This window comes from Plectropomus leopardus, chromosome 2 (genome assembly GCF_008729295.1).
Source record: "Plectropomus leopardus isolate mb chromosome 2, YSFRI_Pleo_2.0, whole genome shotgun sequence".
Taxonomy (NCBI): domain Eukaryota; kingdom Metazoa; phylum Chordata; class Actinopteri; order Perciformes; family Serranidae; genus Plectropomus; species Plectropomus leopardus.
This window is the reverse complement of record NC_056464.1, coordinates 1495620-1517200: the sequence shown is the minus strand read 5'-3', so window position 1 is coordinate 1517200 and position 21581 is coordinate 1495620. Positions and strand designations below refer to the sequence as shown.

At 39.9% G+C, this 21581-nt stretch overlaps 1 protein-coding gene across 1 annotated transcript; it reads right to left on the bottom strand.

Moving 5' to 3' along the window:
* Positions 1 to 1701: 1701 nt before the first annotated feature.
* p3h1 (prolyl 3-hydroxylase 1) lies at positions 1702 to 21330 on the bottom strand. Its single transcript, XM_042498179.1, has 15 exons — positions 20794 to 21330; positions 18248 to 18400; positions 17639 to 17828; positions 17415 to 17546; positions 13461 to 13600; positions 11759 to 11848; positions 11604 to 11656; positions 11353 to 11480; positions 11021 to 11148; positions 8994 to 9089; positions 7550 to 7700; positions 4438 to 4555; positions 4262 to 4337; positions 3999 to 4139; positions 1702 to 2539 (listed from the first exon to the last, which is right to left on the bottom strand). Exons 1-15 carry the CDS (start codon positions 21253 to 21255, stop codon positions 2048 to 2050), a joined length of 2550 nt encoding a protein of 849 aa, XP_042354113.1. The 5' UTR covers positions 21256 to 21330; the 3' UTR covers positions 1702 to 2047.
* Between the last annotated feature and the right edge of the window lie 251 nt (positions 21331 to 21581).

Here is a 21581-nt window from a genome sequence, read left to right as displayed (position 1 = left end):
CATTACAGCCCCCCCAAACCCCAAAACAAATTGCTATGCAATATGATATAAATATTTTATTAGTAAATTAAATCATAATCATTAATGAACTTAACAAACGAATCACTACATTAACCATTATTAAACATATTATTACTAGTGATTCTATTAGATGTATTTCGGTGGACTGCAGTTCTGCATGTGGTTTGTCTTGTTGACTGCTGTGGGTCCAATGTTAAACACTGTGCTCAAATGCTTTATTTAGTTGTCTTCATTTTACTCTTTTAATGTGCCTCTGTCCTGTGTCTGATGCTTTTGTCATTCATTGTGACACCTTCTGACACCTGCTCAAGACAAGTGCTCTCCAAATGGACTTTCATCTTCTCTAGCTCTACAGGGAAACCTACAAGCCTGCAGTCTTCCAGTATGTCAGTAGTGTTAACAAAAACCTTAAATGATCTCATGTTAAATCACTCCGTGGCTCAGAATCTAAATATATCTCTGACATGCTTGTGACATAACGGGCGGTCCTACTGACCGTCCCAAGAGTTTAGGACTAAACATGGTGAAGCAGCGTTATGTTTTCATGCAGCACACAGCTGGAATAACCTCCCAGATGACAGCCCTGACTTTGACAACTTTCAAGTCAAAGCTAAAAACATTCCTTTTTTTACACTGCCTACTCCATCCACTGAAGACTGCAAAATTATTTTTAAACTTGGTTTTAATTCATTTGAAATTATCTTTTCATATTTGCAACTCTTGTCTGTACCTTTGCCATTTTTAATGATTTTTAAAAATCACAAATAATTTAGTAATTAATTTATATTTAGTTATTTATTTTATTTTCTCTTTCTCTTTACTCTTTTATTAGTGTTTAACATTTCATATGTTTTATATTGTATTGCTCTGTAAAGCACCCTAAATTGCCCTTCTGTATGAAATGTGCTGAACAAATGAAGCTGCCTTGCCTGAATCTTCATAATTGAGTTACATTTTGGGGTCAAGTGTGAACGTGAATGCAAAGTACTTTTAATAAAATGGCTTTTAAGTATCAAAACTCAATAATATTATTATCATTATTTTATTATATTAATGCATTAAAATGTAAGCACCATTTTAACTAGCCTACCTATATAAGTAAATATAAGTAAAATATAAAGCATCATATGTTTTAAACTTATATGTTTTGCAAAGTGAAGTGACTACTAATTGTAGCACTAACTTAAATGCAGTAAGTAAAGTCAAATAGTACTAGTATCTGAAATAATACACAAGTTCAGTACCTGAGTAAATGTGCTGGACTTGGTGATCATTAACAATGTGCCTTCCATCAGCTAAGACTGTTTGGGTGGGGGGGTGGGGGTCAGATACGTCAGCGTAGGCCTAAACTTCAAACGTGGACATGTTGGTTTTCCCAAGCAGGCTGTTAGATTTACAATGTGACAGAGCTGAAATGTGCTGAGCTTCAGGAAAATTGGTAGAACAGAGAATGCTTAGGCTTTGAATTATTCAGGCTGAAATCAAATCACAGCAGGAGAACAGCAGCACTTCGAAAAATCTTGAAGATCCCTACCTGAGGATTTCTCTTAAAAGTGAATTTGTTCTGGCTTGTTAACTGAGCAGTCAGTGTGACAGATGACTGGATGATGCTTCCACCCTGACACCCAGTGTCAGCTCACAGTACTGCACCACTTCTTTCTTTATGAAAACTCACCACAGTTTACAAAGGACACTTTTATTTCAATAATTCACACAGCTGATTTGAGGTTTTTTCAACAGGAAGTTTGGGCACTTGCTCACCCCGCTGTGCTTGGCTTCACCACATGACATCACAAATAAAAGAAGATAAAGAGAATTCAAAGTGAGATGAAAACAGGCACCACCTACACAGATACAAAGCTTTAGATGTCAAACAAAGCTGGATTTGGGCATTCTAGCAGATTGTCACTTTGATTGTCACAAACTCAAGCAGTGATTTCAACCTTTCACTCAACCACACACAGAGAGGACCTTGTAGAAAATAAAAAATAGACAGCACGCAGACACAGTCCCAGGAGCTGGCTGATCACAGCTCTTCCTTGCGGTTCTGAGAGTCCGAGGCCAACGTGGAGTCAGCTGGAGCTGCTTTGGAGTCCTTCTTGGCAACAACTTTAACTGTCTTTTTTGCAGCTGGTTTTGCGTCCTTTTTGACCCCCTGCTTGGTTTGTGTTTTACCCGTCTGTTTTCCATCTTTCTTAACGTCAGCTTTGACTTTGTCAGCTGTCTTTGTCTTTGCTTGGTCTCCAGCTTTGTCTTTTGATTTGGGAGAAGCTTTGGCTTTAGTGCCTGTCGTTGTTTTGCTGACTGGTTTTGCCTCTGCTTTGTCCTTTGGTGGCTCGGCTGGTTTGTCAGCCTGTGTATCAGCTGGTTTCTCATCTGTTTTTTGGGGATCAGCCTGTGCAGGAGCTTCTGCTGTTGTCACTGGAGGCTCGGAGGAGTCACTCACCTCCTTTTTGATAAACTCTGCATCCACAGGGGTAGAAAACATCTTGAGCATTTCCTGAGCTTGGATTCTCTCCTACGGGACAGAAAAGGGAGCATTTGGAAAACAGAATGCAAAATTAGACAGTGAAGAATCAAAAGTTAAAGACCAGGCAGACAGAAACTGTATTTGTGAAGGTTTTGATTCATGTTTCTATAAAAATTAGTTACTGGCTACTCTGAAAAATCAATGTTCCATTAAGTTATAAGGATACACCATATACAGTAATTTATGCTTTGCCTCTTTTGGTTATACTAGATGATAAGTAGAAATACCGCACTGCGGTTGTATGCCTCTGTGCATCAGTCAAGTTGCACTTACAGTTTACATCCATGTCTGTGAAAACATGGACGCTTCACATACAGAAGATCTCTGCAATCAGCAGTTTACGTTAGTGTCACCAATTCAGCATCTGACCAAATGTCTCTGTTTCTGAGATGTTGAGTAATTGCTAGAAAAGTGTTGGTGCAGAAAATGATGATGTCACAGTGAAGTAGATCTTTGACCTCTTGGGTATAAATGTAATAATGTAATAATGTAATAATTTCATAATTTTACCCTGCTAGACATTTGTGTGAAATGCTGTAATAATTAGCGTTATCATTCTTGAGTTATGGCCAAAAGCATGTTTTGTGATGACACAGTGACCTTGACCTTTAACTTAGGATGACCGAAATTTGATCAATTCATTGTTGAGTCCAAGTGAACATTTGTGCCAAATTTAAAGAAATTCCCTCAAGGCGGTCTTGAGCTATCGTGGTCACAAGAATAACATGGATGCAAGGTCACAGCGACCTTTGACCACCAAAATATAATCAGCTCACTGAGTTCAAGTGAACATTTATGCCAGATTTTGGAAACAAAATCCCTTAAAGTGTTCTTAAGATACTATGTTCACAAGAATGAGACAGACAAATCACAGTGACTTTGACCTTTGACCCACAAAATGGTTGAGTCCGAATGAATTTTGTTGCCAAATCTGAAGAAATTCCCTCAAAGGATTAGTGAGATATCGTGTTAACATCGATGAAACAGACAAGGTCATAGTGACCTTGACCTTTAACCTTATGACCACCAAAAATGTATCTATTGATTGTTGAGTCAAAGGGGATGTTTGTGCCAAATTTGAATAAAACTTCCTCAACTTCCTTTTTTAAATATGCCTTCACAAGAAAGGGATGGACAGAAAAGCTGGAATCAGAATGCTTCCAGCTTCAGTTATTGCTAGCACAAAAGGCATAACAAGAATGGTACAGTTAGTTAATATAGTTACTTTGAGATGTGAGGGGGAGAGTTTTGCAGTTGTCAAAATTTCACTCTCAAAGGAGCACACTCCATAAGTCTACTGCAGATCTGAATAAAAGTCTACTGCAAACATTCACTTCATTAAATTGAATTCTTAAACTCTTACTTTACATACTAACAGATGCTGCTGGTAAAAATTGTAGAATGATTCCTCGTTCTGCTCATGTTAGTCTACAAAGACTGGCTGTACCTTTTCCTCGTGAGCAGGATCCAGGGTGAACCAAAGCGCCACAGCACACCTCTGACCCTTGGAGACAGCTCTGACACCATGGGGGTTTTCTTTCCCCGCTCCGAACCCGACCACACGGCCGCACCGTGGATGCACCTCGGCCTGGAGACATCCGAAAATATATACGCAACGCGCAACATTAAAGCAGCGAAGCTTTGACATTTATTATTATTTACAGTTAAAAAAGATTATAGTAAAAACAAAAAAACAATCCGAGTATTTACCGTGACAGTTTTAGCATCCAGCTCAGTGAAAATGAAATCTCCTCCCTCAAAGTCATCGTTTAGATAAAGGATGGCACTGCAGGGGAGCGACATTGTAGGGAGGGTGTTATTTCATCAGAGTGTCTGGGTGACTGATAGACTCTGTGGTGTGTGTGTGTGTGTGTGTGTATGCTCACCTGTAGTCTCTGTGTGTGTATGCAGGAGGGTCCTTTATGCACTCGTTAAGCTCAGAGACCAGCAGACAGTTGTCCACATGAACAGGGTGACTCAGGTCCTCACGGTCCTCCTGCTTCTCTGGAGACACAACAGTGCAAAGGGAAGTTTGAACATTTTACAGTGTGATCAAACCACCCCCCACCAGCACTGCATCCACATCCATTAGAGCCTGCATGGACCATGTTTTAATCAGCTTTACCAATGGATCAAATCACTGCTGAGTGCAATATCAAACAGAGTTGCTGGTTGTGATGAATAATTAATTACCAACGGTTTCAGTTTCCTTCTGTTCTTACACTCACATTTAGCCACTTTTAACGCGTTGTTTTGGTTTTCCAACTAACAAACCTGCTCTCATCCACCTGCTGACCTGCAGCACACAACTGTGTTCAGCACACACATTCTAACAAGGCCACTGTCCACTACCTGAGCTGCAGCAAACAGCACACACGGTGACCAGCTGAAAAACAGCATGGAGCACTCAGCAGCTAATGAGCCAAATATTTTTCTCAGCAGTTGGTTTAAGTTAAAAATTGGACTTTTTATTGGATATCTATCCAATAAAAATGACTCCAAACAAATGCTAGTATATCACAATGCTATGTATTACGTTCATTTACGTTCTTTAAAACGTAAATGGACTGCACCTGTATAGCGATTTTTCTATTCTTCCAACCACTCAAAGCACTTTCACACTACATGCCACATTCACCCATTCACACACACATTCACACAGTGGTGGCCAAGGCTACTATACAAGGTGCCACCTGCTACTCATCACACACACTCATACTCCAATAGCACAGCATCAGGAGCAAGTCGGGGTTCAGTATTTTGCCAAAGGATTCTTCAACATTTTAACTGGAGGAGCCGGGGATTGAATCACCAACCTTCTGATGAGAGGATGATCTGCTCTACCTCTGAGCCACAGGTGTATTTTTTGTGTTCTGCTTCCCTCTAGTGGCCCATCAGTAAATGAATGCAGCTTTATCTTTGGAAGAGGTGAAGCTTTTAATTTAACCACTTTTTTAAACTTGTCATCATAAAGAGGAGGTGTGTATATTAGGTACAATGACAGCTTTTAGCCTCCAAAGCTGGTCAGTCTTTGCTTCCAGTCAAAATACGCACACACATATTCTGCAAAACACACAAATCTATGGTGAAAAACCACGGCACACTGAAGAACTTTACTGTGACTTTATTCAGAGCGAGCGACGTGTTTCACCTGTAGCTTCCTCAGGTTCGCTCAGTGAAATTACAAGAGGATTCACAGGTGTGACACATACACGAGTCACATGACTAAATATCAAAATGTTCTTTTTTTCAATTTTTTCACTGTATCAATAACATATTTTCTAAAGTGAGCATAATTGAAAAAATAAATCATGACAATATTTACAAAACATCATAAAACAGCAAGGATCTCTTGTTTATTTGTTTCTGTTTTGTCTTTTGGTGTTATTCAGTTCTTATTCATTTGATTTGATTTGATTGATTGATTGATTGATTTTTCTCTTTTTTCTCTCTCTCTCTTCTGTCTGGTGGTATGTGTTATTTGTGATGTGGTTTTGTGTTAAAAAAATTAAATTCATTAAACCTTATGTCACAAAAAAAGCAAAGATTTCATGACTGAATGTTATTCATACACTGAAGAAATTGAAAAAAAAGAAAAACACTTGATAATTAGTCATGTGACTTATGTGTATTTATAACACCTGTAAAAAGGCTACAGATGAAATGTGTTACTCGCTCTCAATAAAGTCACAGTTAAGTTCTTCAGTGTGCTGTGGTCGATTTTGTTTGTCTCTTAAATGTTCCTGCTACAAACCAGCACCTGACAATCACACAGGCTGTGCATGGGGAGTTTTGATAAATGTTACACATATATCTATTGTAAAGTCATGGAATGTTGATATATTTTACGAGAAAATAAAACAACATGTTTAACACATTCTTTGGCAACTGAGTACAAATCATGTAACCTCCAAGAAGCATGGTGATGGATGTTCAAAACATAAGCAGCTTTATTTATACGTATTGCAGCCACCACACTAGCCTTCATTATTTCCAATCCAAGGCCACGTAGGGATGTTATGGAGCCATAATGGAATGGCGAGCCCCTTATATGTGGGAGTGGTCACGTATGAGGGATTTCTGGGAGGTGACAGTCCACGGTTTCACAGAGGAATTGTGGATTAAACATGTCTGGATGATCCACTCAACTTCTGAAGAGTTGAGCGGATGCAGTAACACCTCTTTTAGCTCCTGCTGCATCATGAGGGAGCCACTTACTGACAAGCATATAGGGATAGCATCATGTGACCTAAAAAAGCCAAAAAAGTGCATCTATTGCAGTTTGGACAAATTTTTTCAAATCGCCTGAAATACCACCTCATGCGAGTGTAAAAACTTTTTTGCAATTTCTCAAAGTTGACATGTTACCATTAGGCATCTTTTATATTCTCAATTTCAATTTGCGCAGTTTTAGGATTAATGGAAACCCGCCTTACAATGTGCTGTGTGTTCCATCCTCCATAACAAGTCACTGAGGCTTACGGGGGCTGTAGTTTTATTTGTCACTATTTTCTTCAGAAAACATGCAGTAAAATGTTATTTGTCTGAAACAAAGACTTAAGTCAGTTATCCAGGAGACTTTTATGTTGATGTGGCAAGAAATATTGAAGTAATTACTTACAGAAAACTTTGGTACCCTCTTGCGAACTGGTTGTTTGTCTACAAAAAAACAAACAAACAAACTTTCTCCTGTTTTTCTTTCTATTAATTTTGTTTAGAGACATATTTTGCATGTGTGAAGGGAATTGGGGTATTTCTTAAGTTCGTGATTTTTTAAAATTTTAGATGCTTAAAAAGGAACTACTTACAAAACAACTTAAGACTGAACTGATGATAGATCGAATAGATGTGAGGGATTATTTTATGAACGAACCAACCAAAAAAGAGCGATCCATGACATTATCACTGGGGACAAAACTGGGGGAACTGTATTCTGAGTATGCAGCAGTAGATTAGTCTCTTCCACAGACACAGCACCATCACACTGTCAACACTTACCATCGATGGCGGAGCGACACACTAGGTGGGAGTAGGAGAAGTAGAGCGGAGAATCCAGGCGGAAGTACGACTCCAGAACCTTCTTCACCTTCTCGCTGAGGTTGAAGAAGAGACGAGCGCTCTTCAGAGGAACCGTCCCCTCCTGTCCGAGCTGGGGGAGGACAAAACACAGTTTAGCCCTTTAAGACTAAGCATATAATATGATAGATATGTGCAACTTTGCAAGAAATTACTGCAAAAATTAGCAAGAAAATATGCAAAAAAAAAGTGCTGATATAATACATAAAGTTCTGTAACATATTTTTGAAGATATAATTATAGTAAATATATGTGCAGTTGTCTTTACATTTTGTTATAGTTTTTTTTCCTCTCATTTTTCTTGTAACTTTTACTTATTTCTTGTTTTCTTGTCAATTCTTGCTAAGATGCACATCTATGTTTTGGAACAAATTTGCTCACGTGTCAAGGGTTTAAATGCTTGTGAAGGGGCATCAGAATGGTGCACAAGAAAACTAATGAAGATCCATGTTTTGAAGGGTTAACAGCAGCTACAAGGATGAAATGAGTGTCAGTGTTTAAATATGACTCCTTTCATGAAAATCAACTGACTTTGGGATGTTATGCTACATATTGCCTATTATGCTTTTCCCTCTCCATGTTTACATCAGGAAGACATGTAATCTTGGTTGCATAAGTTGTAAATTCTTTCCTGATTTCAGATAACATTCCTGCTGGAATTCCTGCTTGAACCTGGAAACTTTTATTGGTGATTTTTCACGGTAGAAAGTATTGTTTCTGTTATTTCTCACTGTTTATCCAGGCTTGTATCAGGTAGGGTTCTTACCAAATTAACATTCATTTTTTATGTTTTTACGAAACTGTTGTTAACTGGCTTATGTTTAAAGGCACTTTGGCAGCGTATTAATGGATTGAATCAAGAGGGAAAAAGAGAGAGTTATGTTATAACATATAAAATGTAATATGCTATAGGCCTAACTTTACAGTATAAATTTGGGTTTTTAATTGGGCTCCGGCCCCAAACTGCTGCCATGGGTCAGGCTTAGATGAGGCTTGCACAGAAACTGTGCGGATTCAAGTAGGGGCAAGCCTGATTTAATCTCTAGTGCAGAGACGCACAGATGTGGAAGACGTGCAAACGCAGACCAATCAGAGCAGACTGCGTATTATCAGGAGGGGCCTTAAAGAGACAGGCACCAGAACACAGCCCTCTCAGAAGGTGAACACAGGTGTTCCAGCACAGACAGAATGAGAAGAATGGAGTGATTTTTGACCACTGAAGCATGTAAACATGTTCTACTAGAAATCCAAAATACAATATGAGCCTGAAAATGAGCGCCCCTTAAAAATGTGTCTTGATGACTTTTACTGTAAAGAAAAGCTTTGACTAAATAATGTCATGTGTCATGCTTTAGGGACTACAGACCTTGATAGCCTTCAGGACAGTGACTCCCTGGAACGTCTCACTGGGGGAGTGGGGGGAGGGGCGCCCTCTGTAGCCGTCACCTTTCTGAGCCGCAGCCTGGGAAACATACACAACATCATTACTGTGACATGATGTACTGACACACACAGTGCAAATACAGAGACACAGGACACCAACAGGCATCAGGTGACATCAAAAGACTTTCAAACATTTTTAAATTGGATAAATGAAGGCATATCTATACCTTTTTATTTCAAAATTGATGCCACCCACTGCGAACATTAAAGAACAACCTTTAGTTTCAGTGAATGACATGTTTTATTGAAGTTCTTGTAAATTGTGAATCTAAATATCCTCTAACCCCCCTCCCAAAAATAAACAAACAAAAAAAAACTGGTGTGATAGCTTTAAAATTCCCTTAAAAAAGAATAAAAAACTAAATAGGAAAATAAAAAATAAACAACAAGGAAATTACCTTGAAAAAATGATAGAACTCAATTTTAATAATTAATAATAATTCTGATACAGAACTCTCTGCTCATTACCTTTTTCCTCCTGACTTTAAAAGAAATTTGCCAGGGTCCAAAGATTTAAAAACTTGTGAAAGGCATCTGAATTCAGCACAAGAAAAGTAAAGGTGAACCAGGTTTTAAAGAGTTAACTCTAATGTTCCTTAAAAGACCATAGCAATGTTTTTTCCATACCTTCAACACATGGTAAAACAGACTGCACTTGCTCTGCACTCAAAGCGCATTCACATTATAATATAGTATAAGAAAGCCCTCAGCGCGCCCTCGGCTGGGTGGCGTTGCCGTCAATGAGCGCACGGACACACGCATCGTCAGAGCGCGCCTCAAGCAGCAAGATCCCCGGTTGACTTCTGCACAGCAACTGACGTCTTTTTTTCTGTCTTCCCTTGATGTGTGTGTGCGTGAGTGACTAAGGTGAGAGACTATTCATGCTTCTGTAACTGAAGAGCAAGTTTAAGTTCTGTTAGAATGCTTACTTTCTGTTGGTACAAGTTCTACTTTGTCAATTGTCAATCAAGTGCTGCGTCACGAGGACCACATACACACGGCCAATCGTTGTAAACCTGACTTTCACTATTAAAGTATCCTCTCCAACCTGATTCCCTGGCCGGAATCATTGCTCTATAGTTGTCCCATCTATGTTGGCTCACTGAGGTCGCCATCCTCACACTACATGTCACATTCACCCATTCACACACACGTTCACACACTGGTGGCCAGGGCTACCTGCTCCTGGCAGATGGCACCACAGGACTTCAGGCTGTACTTCTGCATTTTCAACCACCACCACAGACACAAAGAGTGTAGAGCTGGATCAAGAGACTTACCCGCCCCTCTCTATCACCAAACACTGAATCCAATCAAACTGTAAAACTAGGCAGTACTGACTGAATATAAATCCAGATGACATTACTGCACTACCTATTTCAAACCAAAAATGTTTTCTGAAATGTTTTTTAACGTCCTGTTTAGCTGTAATACCTAGAGTTTGTGAACAGGATGTGGGTGCCATACTGCTTCCTGCACAGTGAAAACCAAGGCCAAAAAAACAGAGATCAAACAGTAAGACTAAGTACTATGTAAAGTGTCTTTGAGTTCCCTGAAAAGCGCTCTATAAATAAAATGTATTATTATTATTATTTTTAAAACTAAGCAGCGCTCATCAGATATAAACCAATATTCTGTTACTGAGTTACATATTTGTTTCCTCAAATGTTTTCAGCAACATGTTTTATCTTACTGTTAAACTGGAATACGAGATCTGGCCTGCCGCCATTATTTCACACATTACGTCAGGTGCATAGCATTGTGGTAGTTGTAGGATTTCTACCTCTCGAACAAAAATGTCCTTTTTTTCAGTTTTCTCTGCTTGTGTAGCACCAGTTTCAAAAGTATCTGCATCTTTCTACTACATAGACTGAGCTTTATGTGAGAGTCATCTTTATATTGGTGAAATTCTTCTTCAGTGAATAAGTTGTGATTCTTTTGATAACTCACATTGGAGAGGCGGTGCAGCTCCCTGCACTCGTCATCACTGATCACCCCGTCCAGCAGCACCCGCTGCGAGCCGTTCAGTTGCTTGGACGTCATGGTCACCTTGATGTCATCATACAACAGAGCACCACCTGGACAAATGAGGTCACATGATCGAGATGTGTACAGATTTGTCGGTCAAAGACTGAACCTCTGACTCTCAGGTACTGCTACAATTTGTTACTGTAGTTTGTTTACATATGAAATATTAAAGTATACATCATGAGGTTATGTGGAACAAATGCTCCATCATATTACTATCAACAGGTTCACTAAAATCTGGGTGAAATATTCACCTTCCTGCGGCGCTATCATCATGGCTAGATCGGAAGAGTCCTTCTTCTTCTCCTCAACCAGAGTCTCTATCTCCTTCATTAGGTTTCCTATTTCCTCTGTGATCCTGGCTGCAGTCTCTCTGTCAGCTCTGACACACACACACACACACACACACACAAAGAAGTTGTTGACATAACAAGTCACAACATCACTTTCACAATAAATTCATTCTTGCGCTGCAACATGTGTGTATCAGTGTCTTCAGTCTTACTTCTGTTTGTCTTTCAGTTTCTTGGGCATGATGTCTTCAGGAGTCCATGTGTCCTGATTATAAAACCATAGTGAAGACATAAGTCAAACACCATTCTGCATGAAACCACTGCAGCAATGAGCAAAATGTGAAGGATAAGGGATTTCATCACTCACTGGGTCTACAAAGGTGATTCCAAAGGCTTCATATCCAAAGTAGAGCAGCTCTTTCTCCAGTAAGGACTGCTGGATGTACTGTTTCACCCCCTGGAGGCAAAAATCAATTGAACCTTGATTGCATCTGTTTAAAATAGCAGTCTATAAAATAGCTGTAATCTTTGCCGTGTGTTCAACTTTCTAGCTGGGACACTGGCAAAATAAGACAATGCAACAGTCAGCTTACACTGATGCTAGTTTTTTTAATGTTGATTTGATGTGTCCAGGCCTTTAAACCCTGCCCAGGAGGCCTTGAAAAAAAGTTTCAAACAGCAGACATTCTGACTAGTCATAGGGAAAGCATGTATTACTAATGACATCAACAATGACTATTGTCCTATTCAAGAAACTTGCTTATTATTGAATGTATTCTTTACACTACCAGCTGGTTCTGCTGGAAAGTGGCGACATGTCTGCTCTGAAAATGTCTGTGAAAACTACTGTGTAGAGGAGGGAACTAAAGACATTGATCTGTTCTGTAAACACCACATCTGTTGGACGTCTGTCCATTCTTGAAGACGAATCCCTCCTCAGTTGCTGGGTTGTCTTGTGCTGTATAACCCTCTGAGGCAAACATAGTGAGCTTGCTGACCATGGACAGGCACCCCGAGCAGCTGGGGGTTCAGTGCCTTGCTCAAGGGAAGCAAGGCGAACTGGCACTTCCCCAACTACCAGTCCATGCTCCATGTTTGCTACGTACAAGGACCTGAACCTGTAACCCCCCGGTTCCCAAGCCATGTCTCTACACACAGAGCTTTGAAGTGAATTGAATTAACTGAACTGAAGTTAAGCAAACTAAAGTGAATTAAGGTGAAGTAAATTAAACTAGACTGGACTGAAGTGCATTGAATTCAGCTGATTTGAATTTAACTGAATTAAAACAAAGTGAATTGATTTGAACTGAACTGAACTGAATTGAAGTAACTCGAACTGAACTGAAGTAAACTGAATTTAACCAAACTAAAGTGAAGTGAAGTGAAGTGAAGTGATGTGCCTTGAATAGCAGTAAACCATAAATGGTATCAAAAGTGAGGTTTAAGGGATCAAACTAAATGTGTTTAAAGTGGGGTTGGTGAAAAAATAATAAATCATTTTACTTGTTTAATTTCCAATTATTTTGTTGACTTTCATTATTATGGAAAGCACAATAACCCATTACATAAATGTGTGCACATGCAGGAAACAGCAGTCACATAGTTTCAGAGGTTTCTTGGTGAAGAATCAGCCACACCTTCACTCTGCAAGTGTTTTTACTCTAAAACTGAGCACAGGCTGGACAGTAAGCTCAGACATAAACACCAGAAATTTTGGCATCATTCATCATCATAAGTATTGATCAACAAGCCTATTAAGCCACTATAAATACAGCAGAATATGGACATTTAGAGCCTGGAGCAGTAAAGACCTAACTTACTGCTTCTTTAAAAGGCAGCAAATGTTTATGTGCTTTAGATTATCATCAGTGCCTTTTTAATGTCCCGTTTGTGCCCTTGAGTACATTGGAGTGCTAATGGAAGCTATTTCTTTCTCACTGTGTGAGGGCTGATTTACTGCTGATCATTATGGATAACACATCACACACTGCTACCAATAAGTGCTCTCACAGGGTGCTTTGGACAAAAGCCTCGGCTAAATGTAGAGTAGTGTGAGTTATTGACTGTACCTGTCTCGCTGATATAGTCTCTGCCTTGTCTTCACCAAGCACGGCAGAATAATAAGCCAGGTTCTGGTTCATCACCTCATCTTCAGGGTGGAACAACAGGAAGGTCTTAGCACACTCTATGGCCTTTTCATACTTCTCACCTGGACAGAGAGAACAGGAAGAGGAAGGTGAAGGGCAGGTTTAAGGTCTGACAGAGTCAACAGACATGTTGTTTTTGTTAGGAGAAAGGCAAAAATGTGCCCCTGTTGGGTTTTTGATGAACTTTGTCAGAGAAGATAACCCTGATTATTATCTTAGATCGTTCTTGGAGACTACAGATCTATAAGCCTGTGCTTAAAACTGGATGTGTGGGGCGGGAAAGACGTGAAGGTTTACCAAGCACTGGGGCTCTAACTCACACATGCTTCCCAGTAAATTACAAAGATAATCTTTCAGGCACTGCAAGCAGTTTTCACTATTCACACATGCAATACATTCAGCAGCATATTTTCTGTCTTGCACCTTTTTTTCACTTTCAATGGCAATTCCCAAAAATAAAGGGTTGGGGAGAGTCCAGGGTATGATGGTAATGCAACACTTAGGGAGACCAATTGCCATAAAACTCAAGAAAAGAAGAAAACTTAGAAACGCTCTGACACATGGACATTATTAATGGAGCGACGATGTTGGAGGGTGACAGCAGGCGGCACCAGAGTGCACTGTTTTTGCTCTCTTTGGGTGCGCTGGCCTGACAGAACTTTTTTGGGTATGCTTGAATGGATTTCCGGTCAATATACAATAGAACATTTTCATATTGAAAGAATTTGGTTTTGGTTTGTTGTTAAGGATCTTTTCAATTATTTCAGAATTGTAATTCTCACCCATATCTTTCTAAATATATTTAGACCCAAGGTCGACTGCCGATGCCTCAGGGAAACAAATCAATCAGCCCCATGTTATATGATAGTGAGAAGTGCAGAACAGATTATACTGAGCACGCATCAATGATATGATACAATATAACCCAATGATTTCTCCTCTTTTCAACCTCCTTGGACCAAGCCAACCAATGAAGGCCATGAGTACTAGTCAGTCAGAGTAGGGACTGTAACTCCTCCGCCATCCTAGGAGAAAAAATTTGGCTTACGATAAATGGCCACACAATAAACAAGTTGTGGATTCAAATTTGTCATCAGCAGTCTCGTGATTGGTTCGCTTGCTCCACATGAAAACGTTTTTTTTCCAGATCGACATAACCTTTAAAGTCTTGTTCTTTCAATGTTACTGCTTCCATTCAACACTTACATTCCACTTACATCCAGCCATACCAGCAACTCCCCTGAGATGTTGTAAAGTCGTAAAGTGGGAAAAGGAGTGCCCCAGGGATTTTTCTGTAGTTTGACATGGAAGTTGGCTTTGCCCACATTCCCTCATCAAAGAGCCTATGGGATTTTTCTTTGGATTTTGGATTAAAGCAGAAAATAAGTTCTGTGGTAAACAAACATTTATACTTACATATTTTGTTGAGCAAGATAATCTTCACAAATTATCACCACTTTCAGGAGTTTTGAGGCCTAAATGCAATCTCCAGATATAACAAGCCACAAGACACACAAAGCTTCAAAGTTCACAGTGGGGTATTTACTGATGTATTTTATGTCATAGAACAAAATATGAAAGTCTCCTCAACTTGTGTTAACCACAGACCTTATTTCATGCTTCTAACCAAATATATATTAAAAAAAAAACACTGACTCCAAGATGAGGCAATCGGAGGTGCTGAAATGTTAATGGATTTTTGGGTTTTAGGACTCATTTCTGGGGTTCTCTATTGGCGGTAGAGACCTCCAACAACACCAGTCCCTGCTCCCTTTCAAACATGACCCCATGCAGGAAATCTTCTGAACATATCAGGCATAGACTGCCTCTGTGAAAGGAGCCGAAGAGATATGTTACAGTTGCATTATGGATGTGTGGGATTACGTGTTTGTGGAGGTTCACTGGTGTTTGGTCCCATGGCTGGTTCCATTTTCCTGATCAACAAACACCCAGAGATGCAGAGAGGGCAGGTAGTTGCTTCTTATTATTAGCTGATGCTACCTGTCAGTTTCACCAGTTATAATGACAAACATGACTGGTGACAGATCAGCTGTAGAGAATTTGCTGTGGCTACAATGAAACCTTTGGTGGCTGTCTGGTTACAGTAATGTTGGTGACTTTATTTGCACAATATTGATTGATTCAAAGAATATCCACTCTTTAACACTACTATATGACTGCTGATAGTTTGTATTTGTATTTCAAAATGACCAACAGAGTGGTGACTTTATCACAAATATATCAAAATTGTAGGACTATCATCACAATAGATTTATATAAAGACCTTGATATCTGGTTCATGTATCTTGTGGAAAATCTAGCTAAAAGTCAGTAAGTTATTATTTGTGTGAGATGTGTCAGATAGATTTAATGGTAGTATCACATCTTCCTCTTATCTAGTTCTTCAGTTGTTGTTACAGATTGTGAGTGTGAATTAAAAAATGGCTGTTTCTGCCTCATCAATCAACGAAAGGTGATTTTTTAACTTTGAGTTGAGTTATGTTAGTGACTTAAGGAAATTGAAGAGGTTCAGATTTGATAAAATGCTCTCAAATGCCCTACACTTGACCCATATTTGGGACTAAAAGTCAATATATCTCAGCCTCTGCTGCTTTAGTTGTGACTCTTTTTAAAATTCACGTCTTGGGAGTCCTCTAACTTTATGGAGGTGCAACATTAATCACCCTTAATAAATAGTAACGTATTAAAAATGTCCCATGAACTGCAGGATGCTGAACAGTGGATGGGATCTTCCTTCTGTTAGTGGGTTTGAAGAATTTAATAATGGTATGGAAACACCCATCAGTCTGCTTTTTAAGAGGCTCTAATGGAGGCCAGATGGCTGTTGGTCAACTGTGAGTAAAGTGAATTGTCGTCATTGAGCGTGACCATCAACCATCACTATTAGTCTATACAATAAAAACAACACACCAGGTTTTCTCAATACGCAGGAAACTCTATAGCAGTGACACTCAACTTATGGCCCATGGGCTAAATCTGGCCTCCTGATAGAGTGCCAGGTGGCCCCCTAACCATTTTATAATTCACAATGAAAATAACGTGAATTGCACTGGAAATATTGTACTTAGAGTGGATAAAACAGCATCAAAATAGAGCTTGTTTATCAAAAAAAGTGCCAATGGAGGATCCTCTGCACTGACAGAGGTCCTATCTAAGATCCTAATGTTCTAAAATCCTACAAATGTCCAAAAATCCTAGAAACATCTTAAATCCTACAGATGTCCTAAAAATCTTGAAATGTCCTAAAGTCCTAAAAATGTCATTAAATCCTAGAAACATCCCAAAATCCTGTAAATATTCTAAAATCCCGAAAATGTTCTAAAATCCTAGAAATGCCCTAAAACTCTAAAAATGTCCTAAAGACCTAGAAATGTCCTTAAATTTTAGAAATGTCCCAAAAGTCCTGAAAACATCCTTAAGTTCTAGAAATGTCCTGAAATCCTAGAAATGTGCTAAAATCCTAGAAATGCTCTAATATCCCAGAAATGTCTTAAAAATCCAAGAAATGTCCCTAAATCCTGGAATTGTCCTAAAATCCTAGAAATACTCCAATGTCCTAGAAATGTCATAAAATCCTAGAAATGTCCTGAAGTCCTAGAAACATGCTAAAAATGAATAAATGGCCTAAAATCCTGGAAACTGACCGCTTGCGTCCTGTCATTATGCAAAAGTTGCCTCCAAGCAAAGCGTGTTAAGTATCCCTGCTCTGCAGGGAGCCATCACATCTTGTTTTAAATAAAACCAGAAGATCTGTCTGATGAGTTTGAACCAATATATCTGACCATGTGTTAATCTCTGTAGAGGGTTTAATTCCACTTCCATGACATTGGGCATTGATGAAGGTGCTGGACTCACTATTGTAGTAGGAGAACTGCAGGTAGTTGAAATGTGAGGGGAGGAAGTCCTCAAAGGGCTTGTTTTTACCAGCAGTCGAGGCCAACTCTACTGCGCAGTGCTGCTTACAGTTCAGTACCTGCATGTAGTGGTCTGACACACACACACAAAAGGAACATGGTCAGCAGATTTCAACTTTCATATCAATCTTTTCTGCACAAAAAGCCAACAATGCACTCTTTCACCTGTCATGGTCTGGAACAGGTCGGCACTGTACTCCATGTAGTTGTAGCCGTCGTAGTTGTAGGCTCCCTCACACAGTGCTCGACACTCCTTATCAGCAGTTAAGTACTCATCCACGGCCAATTCAAAGTGATCAGCCGCCAGCCCGAAAGAGTCGTCGCTGTAGTAACTCTTCCCCAGCAGGAAGTCAGCCTGAGGGGGGCAGGTTGTGTGATATTACCAGTGTAATCTCTCTCATGAAAGTTTCATTTTTCTAAATAATAGCAAGATAATAACAAAATGAATGCAAGGTTATTAAAACATCTTGTCTGGGTTTACTTTTACCTTTATTTCCCATCATATTTCACACATCTCTTCATTTAAACATTTATATAACAATTTGAGAACTTTAAAGTTGGGCAGTTGCAGCTATCATAGACATGTAAAAAAATCTGTGACAGTTTAACTGTGGAGAAAAGATCCATGAGGCAAAAATTAAAAAAAAAAAAAAAAAGAATCTGAAATGTGAGCAAAACAAACATTACAGACACTCAGCCCCCTCTGAAGACTGGCCTTGAGGCTAACAGGACAAAAAGGCCAGAGCAGTGATCAGAAAAGGAGTTAACACTCACCATATGTGGCCTGGCCTCCAAATCTTTGAAGTCCTCCGGCTGTACTCCTGCCATCATCCTGTAGTAGTCCAGGTTCTGTCTCATCTCCATGTGGTCCGGGTTGGCCAGGAAGAATGTGTTGGCAGCTGCCACAGCCTTGTCCAGCTTATTGATCTGAAAACACACAGGTTCAGCTCGGCCTCTCTTATTGAAGATGTGTTTTTCAGTAAAACACCTCAAAATACCTACAGAGCTTAATAACAGCACTGATCACTGCTGCCCTGCAAGAGTCTGCTCTGCTACCATGTGCCTCCCAAGCAGGGTCAGTCTGTCCAACCCTCTGTGGTAGGGCAACATATAATATAACTACATTATATTAGAACTATAAAAACAAAATTAATATATTATCACAATATCATTTTTATGGTTTACATGTTAGCAAACTGTTGCTGATCCCCCCCCCAAATTAAAGAGTGATTGCAGTGTTTAAGAACAGTTAAACCTGCTAAAAATAGTCAATAGACTGTTTTCCCATTGCCAGTAGAGCAGAGCTGTGTACACGGCAAGCATGTGTGTGTTGTTTTGGTGTATCCATGTGATGTCATGGATAGGATAGGATTATAACAGGTAAACAGTAGAGAGCAACATGGACAGACACCTGTGAAAACTTTTCAGTGGTTTCTTCTCTTCAAATATCTACTTATTCTGTCTCTCTTTTAAACTCGGTGCAGACTAATTTGGTTTGGGTGTTGCTTCGATGGAGATGGACAGTATTTGGTGGTGATGCATCATTGCATGGAGCTAAGATTAGCAGGTTGTGTGGTGTTGTATTTCCATCTATGCCGATCGAAGCCGGAGGATATGAAAACCTGTTTCTATTGCAGTCATTTGACCTGGGTTTGAACTCTGATTGTTCGCGTTCCCATTGCATTAAAAAGCCAGATGTTACCTGGTGTTCACAGGTTTTTGAGTATGAGGTTTAAGATAGTTAAGCCGAGGATAAAATCCAAACAATGAACTAACAATGCTTCTTTAACACATTGCACTGTCTTTTGGCCAATTGTTCATAAAAAAATGTGTATCTTATTTCTCACTTGTACTTATTTAAACTGACCAAACTTCGTCAACCTGACATGAAAGACAGTATTAATTTAACTATAAGTTTAGTGAACCGGTTTCATACTTCAAAATAATGAGACTGGATGCACAGAGATAATGTTTAACAGGCATTAAGTCAATTGTAGGTTATTTCCACCTCTAACAGCGACCAGTGGGAGTTGTAACCATCCATGTTTGGGTGCTGCTTAGGTGGAGATGGACAGTATTTGGTGGTGGTGCATCATTGCATGGAGCTGAGATTAGCACGTTGTGTGGTGTTGTTTCCTTCAATATAATCCACAGCAGCAACACCACATGTCTCTCTGATATCAGTGACCTGTAACTGAAAAAGACTATTCAGTCGCAGGAGTTTTGGCTTCATTCCATATTATTATTACATGTTATTATCATAGTTTGGAAAGTCAGAATCTGAGCAACCAGCTTGGTTGGAATGTTGAACCTAGGGATACAGATATCCGATACGCCAATATATAACAACTCATTTGGCCAGTAACCAACACCAATATCGATATATTTACTTTTTTTCCCCACCTGATTTAAATGAGCATCAATTCTTCTGTCGTGGAATTAACATAATATTATGCATACACATTATTCTGGTTTACCAGCAGATGCAATGCTTCTACATGTATGCAATATTCATTCATTGTGCAAAATAATAAAAAATACTTCAGCTTTGGGTCGATGTTTTGTTCATGTTCATTTTGTCAATAAAAAAAATCTGTCAAATCGGCAAAAAATAGCATGTTGGCCAATTCCATCATTTAATTTTACAGTCAATGTCTGTTGATACCAATGATATGCTGACATTATTGTGAATCCCTAATATGAATTATTATAAAAATACACAAATACTTGAGATCATTTCTTCTGCAGATTTTAGTAGCAGATTAAAATTCAGCACATGCTTTTTCAGTGTGTTGCTGCTACCTGGTTCTGTCTGAAAGTAATTTGCCAGTTTTGAATATAACTACATATTACTACAATCAATATATATATCATATAACCTAACTATCTTTGCCCATCTTACTTTACAGCAGAATCCAATATGCCAACACAGCATTCGGCCCTATTTACACTTTATCTCAGTAAGCATTTGAAAGCAGCACCGTGGCCTTTAAAGTGCTGGATCCCAAAACTCTGCGTCCTAACGTAAGGCTGACTCCACCTTAAGACGTGGCATGGCTGTCTTGAATTTGGGGGGGTTGGGGCATTTATAGTATGCAGATCCACATCAGCACTGAGTCCAGACCTGAATAAGATCTAAAACTAAAATGTGTTTGTAACAAAGTTTTACTCTGTACGGAGTACGTTAGTTAGTATAAAGTTGGACTGGAAAGCCTGTCTATGTTCTACATGTTGCATGAGACATGAGGGCAGCACTGATTGCAGCCGGGGGCTCCACACATGCAGTTAGCCTCCATCAGCTGCTGCACTCCGCTGTTTACCTTGAAATAAGCCACTTGCAGGTAGTTGTAGGGAGTCCTCTTTGTGAACTCCAGCTCCACTTCTTCACTGACTTGGTGCAGAGTCGGAGAGCCCAGCTTCTCCGTCTCGCAGGAGTTGACACAGTCCGCCCGTTTCAGGATTCTCTGGAAGAAGCCCAGGTCCTCCACAGAGCCGGTCCCCGGGATAGAAGCCCCCAGGCCGGACCGCCGCTCACCGAAGGCGGTCTGGTTGGCGCAGCCGAGCCGACACTGAGCCTTCACATTGCGGACTGTGGCTTTGTTCCGGAGCGCCTTCTCCATGTTGAGGATCACAGTGAGCCAGTCCCCCTTATAGTAGGCTTCCACCGCCGTGTCGAAAAGGAAGTCATACGGCTCCAGGACGAAGCGGCTGCCCTGGTCTGTTTCCGAGGAGCACAGCGGGAAAATGCTGCAGAGAAACAGGAAAACATACCGAAGCTTCATGGTGCTGAGGGTCCGGGCTGAGCGGCGAGCAGCGGCCGGGAGCAGAGCTGAGGGCCGGGGACAGAGGAGGAGCTGGAACTTCTCTCTCCCACATTAACTTGTGTGGAGGTGGGATCTGAGCACAGGAGCCCCGGTAACACCCCCTCTGCCCCCATATGTAGATCTCATTACAATAATGCCACAAAGCACAGTCCAATGTGACCCTGTGTGAAGGCAAAATGCAACAGAAGTTAAGACTGAACTCAGCTTAGATAAAAATCACTTAAACCCTTAGGGTTTTTGTAAAGCATCTTCTACAACGTCATTCTATCTTTAAGGGGACATTG

Bases quoted from the DNA above. Each gene is read 5' to 3' on its own strand.
- p3h1 (XM_042498179.1), bottom strand. From the start codon at position 21,255: ATGAAGCTTCGGTATGTTTTCCTGTTTCTCTGCAGCATTTTCCCGCTG. The intron at 4,140-4,261 runs GTAAATACTCGG...GGATGTCTCCAG, and splicing joins TGGATGCTAAAACTGTCACG to GCCGAGGTGCATCCACGGTG. The intron at 2,540-3,998 runs GTACAGCCAGTC...TCTGTCCCGTAG, and splicing joins ATCCTGCTCACGAGGAAAAG to GAGAGAATCCAAGCTCAGGA.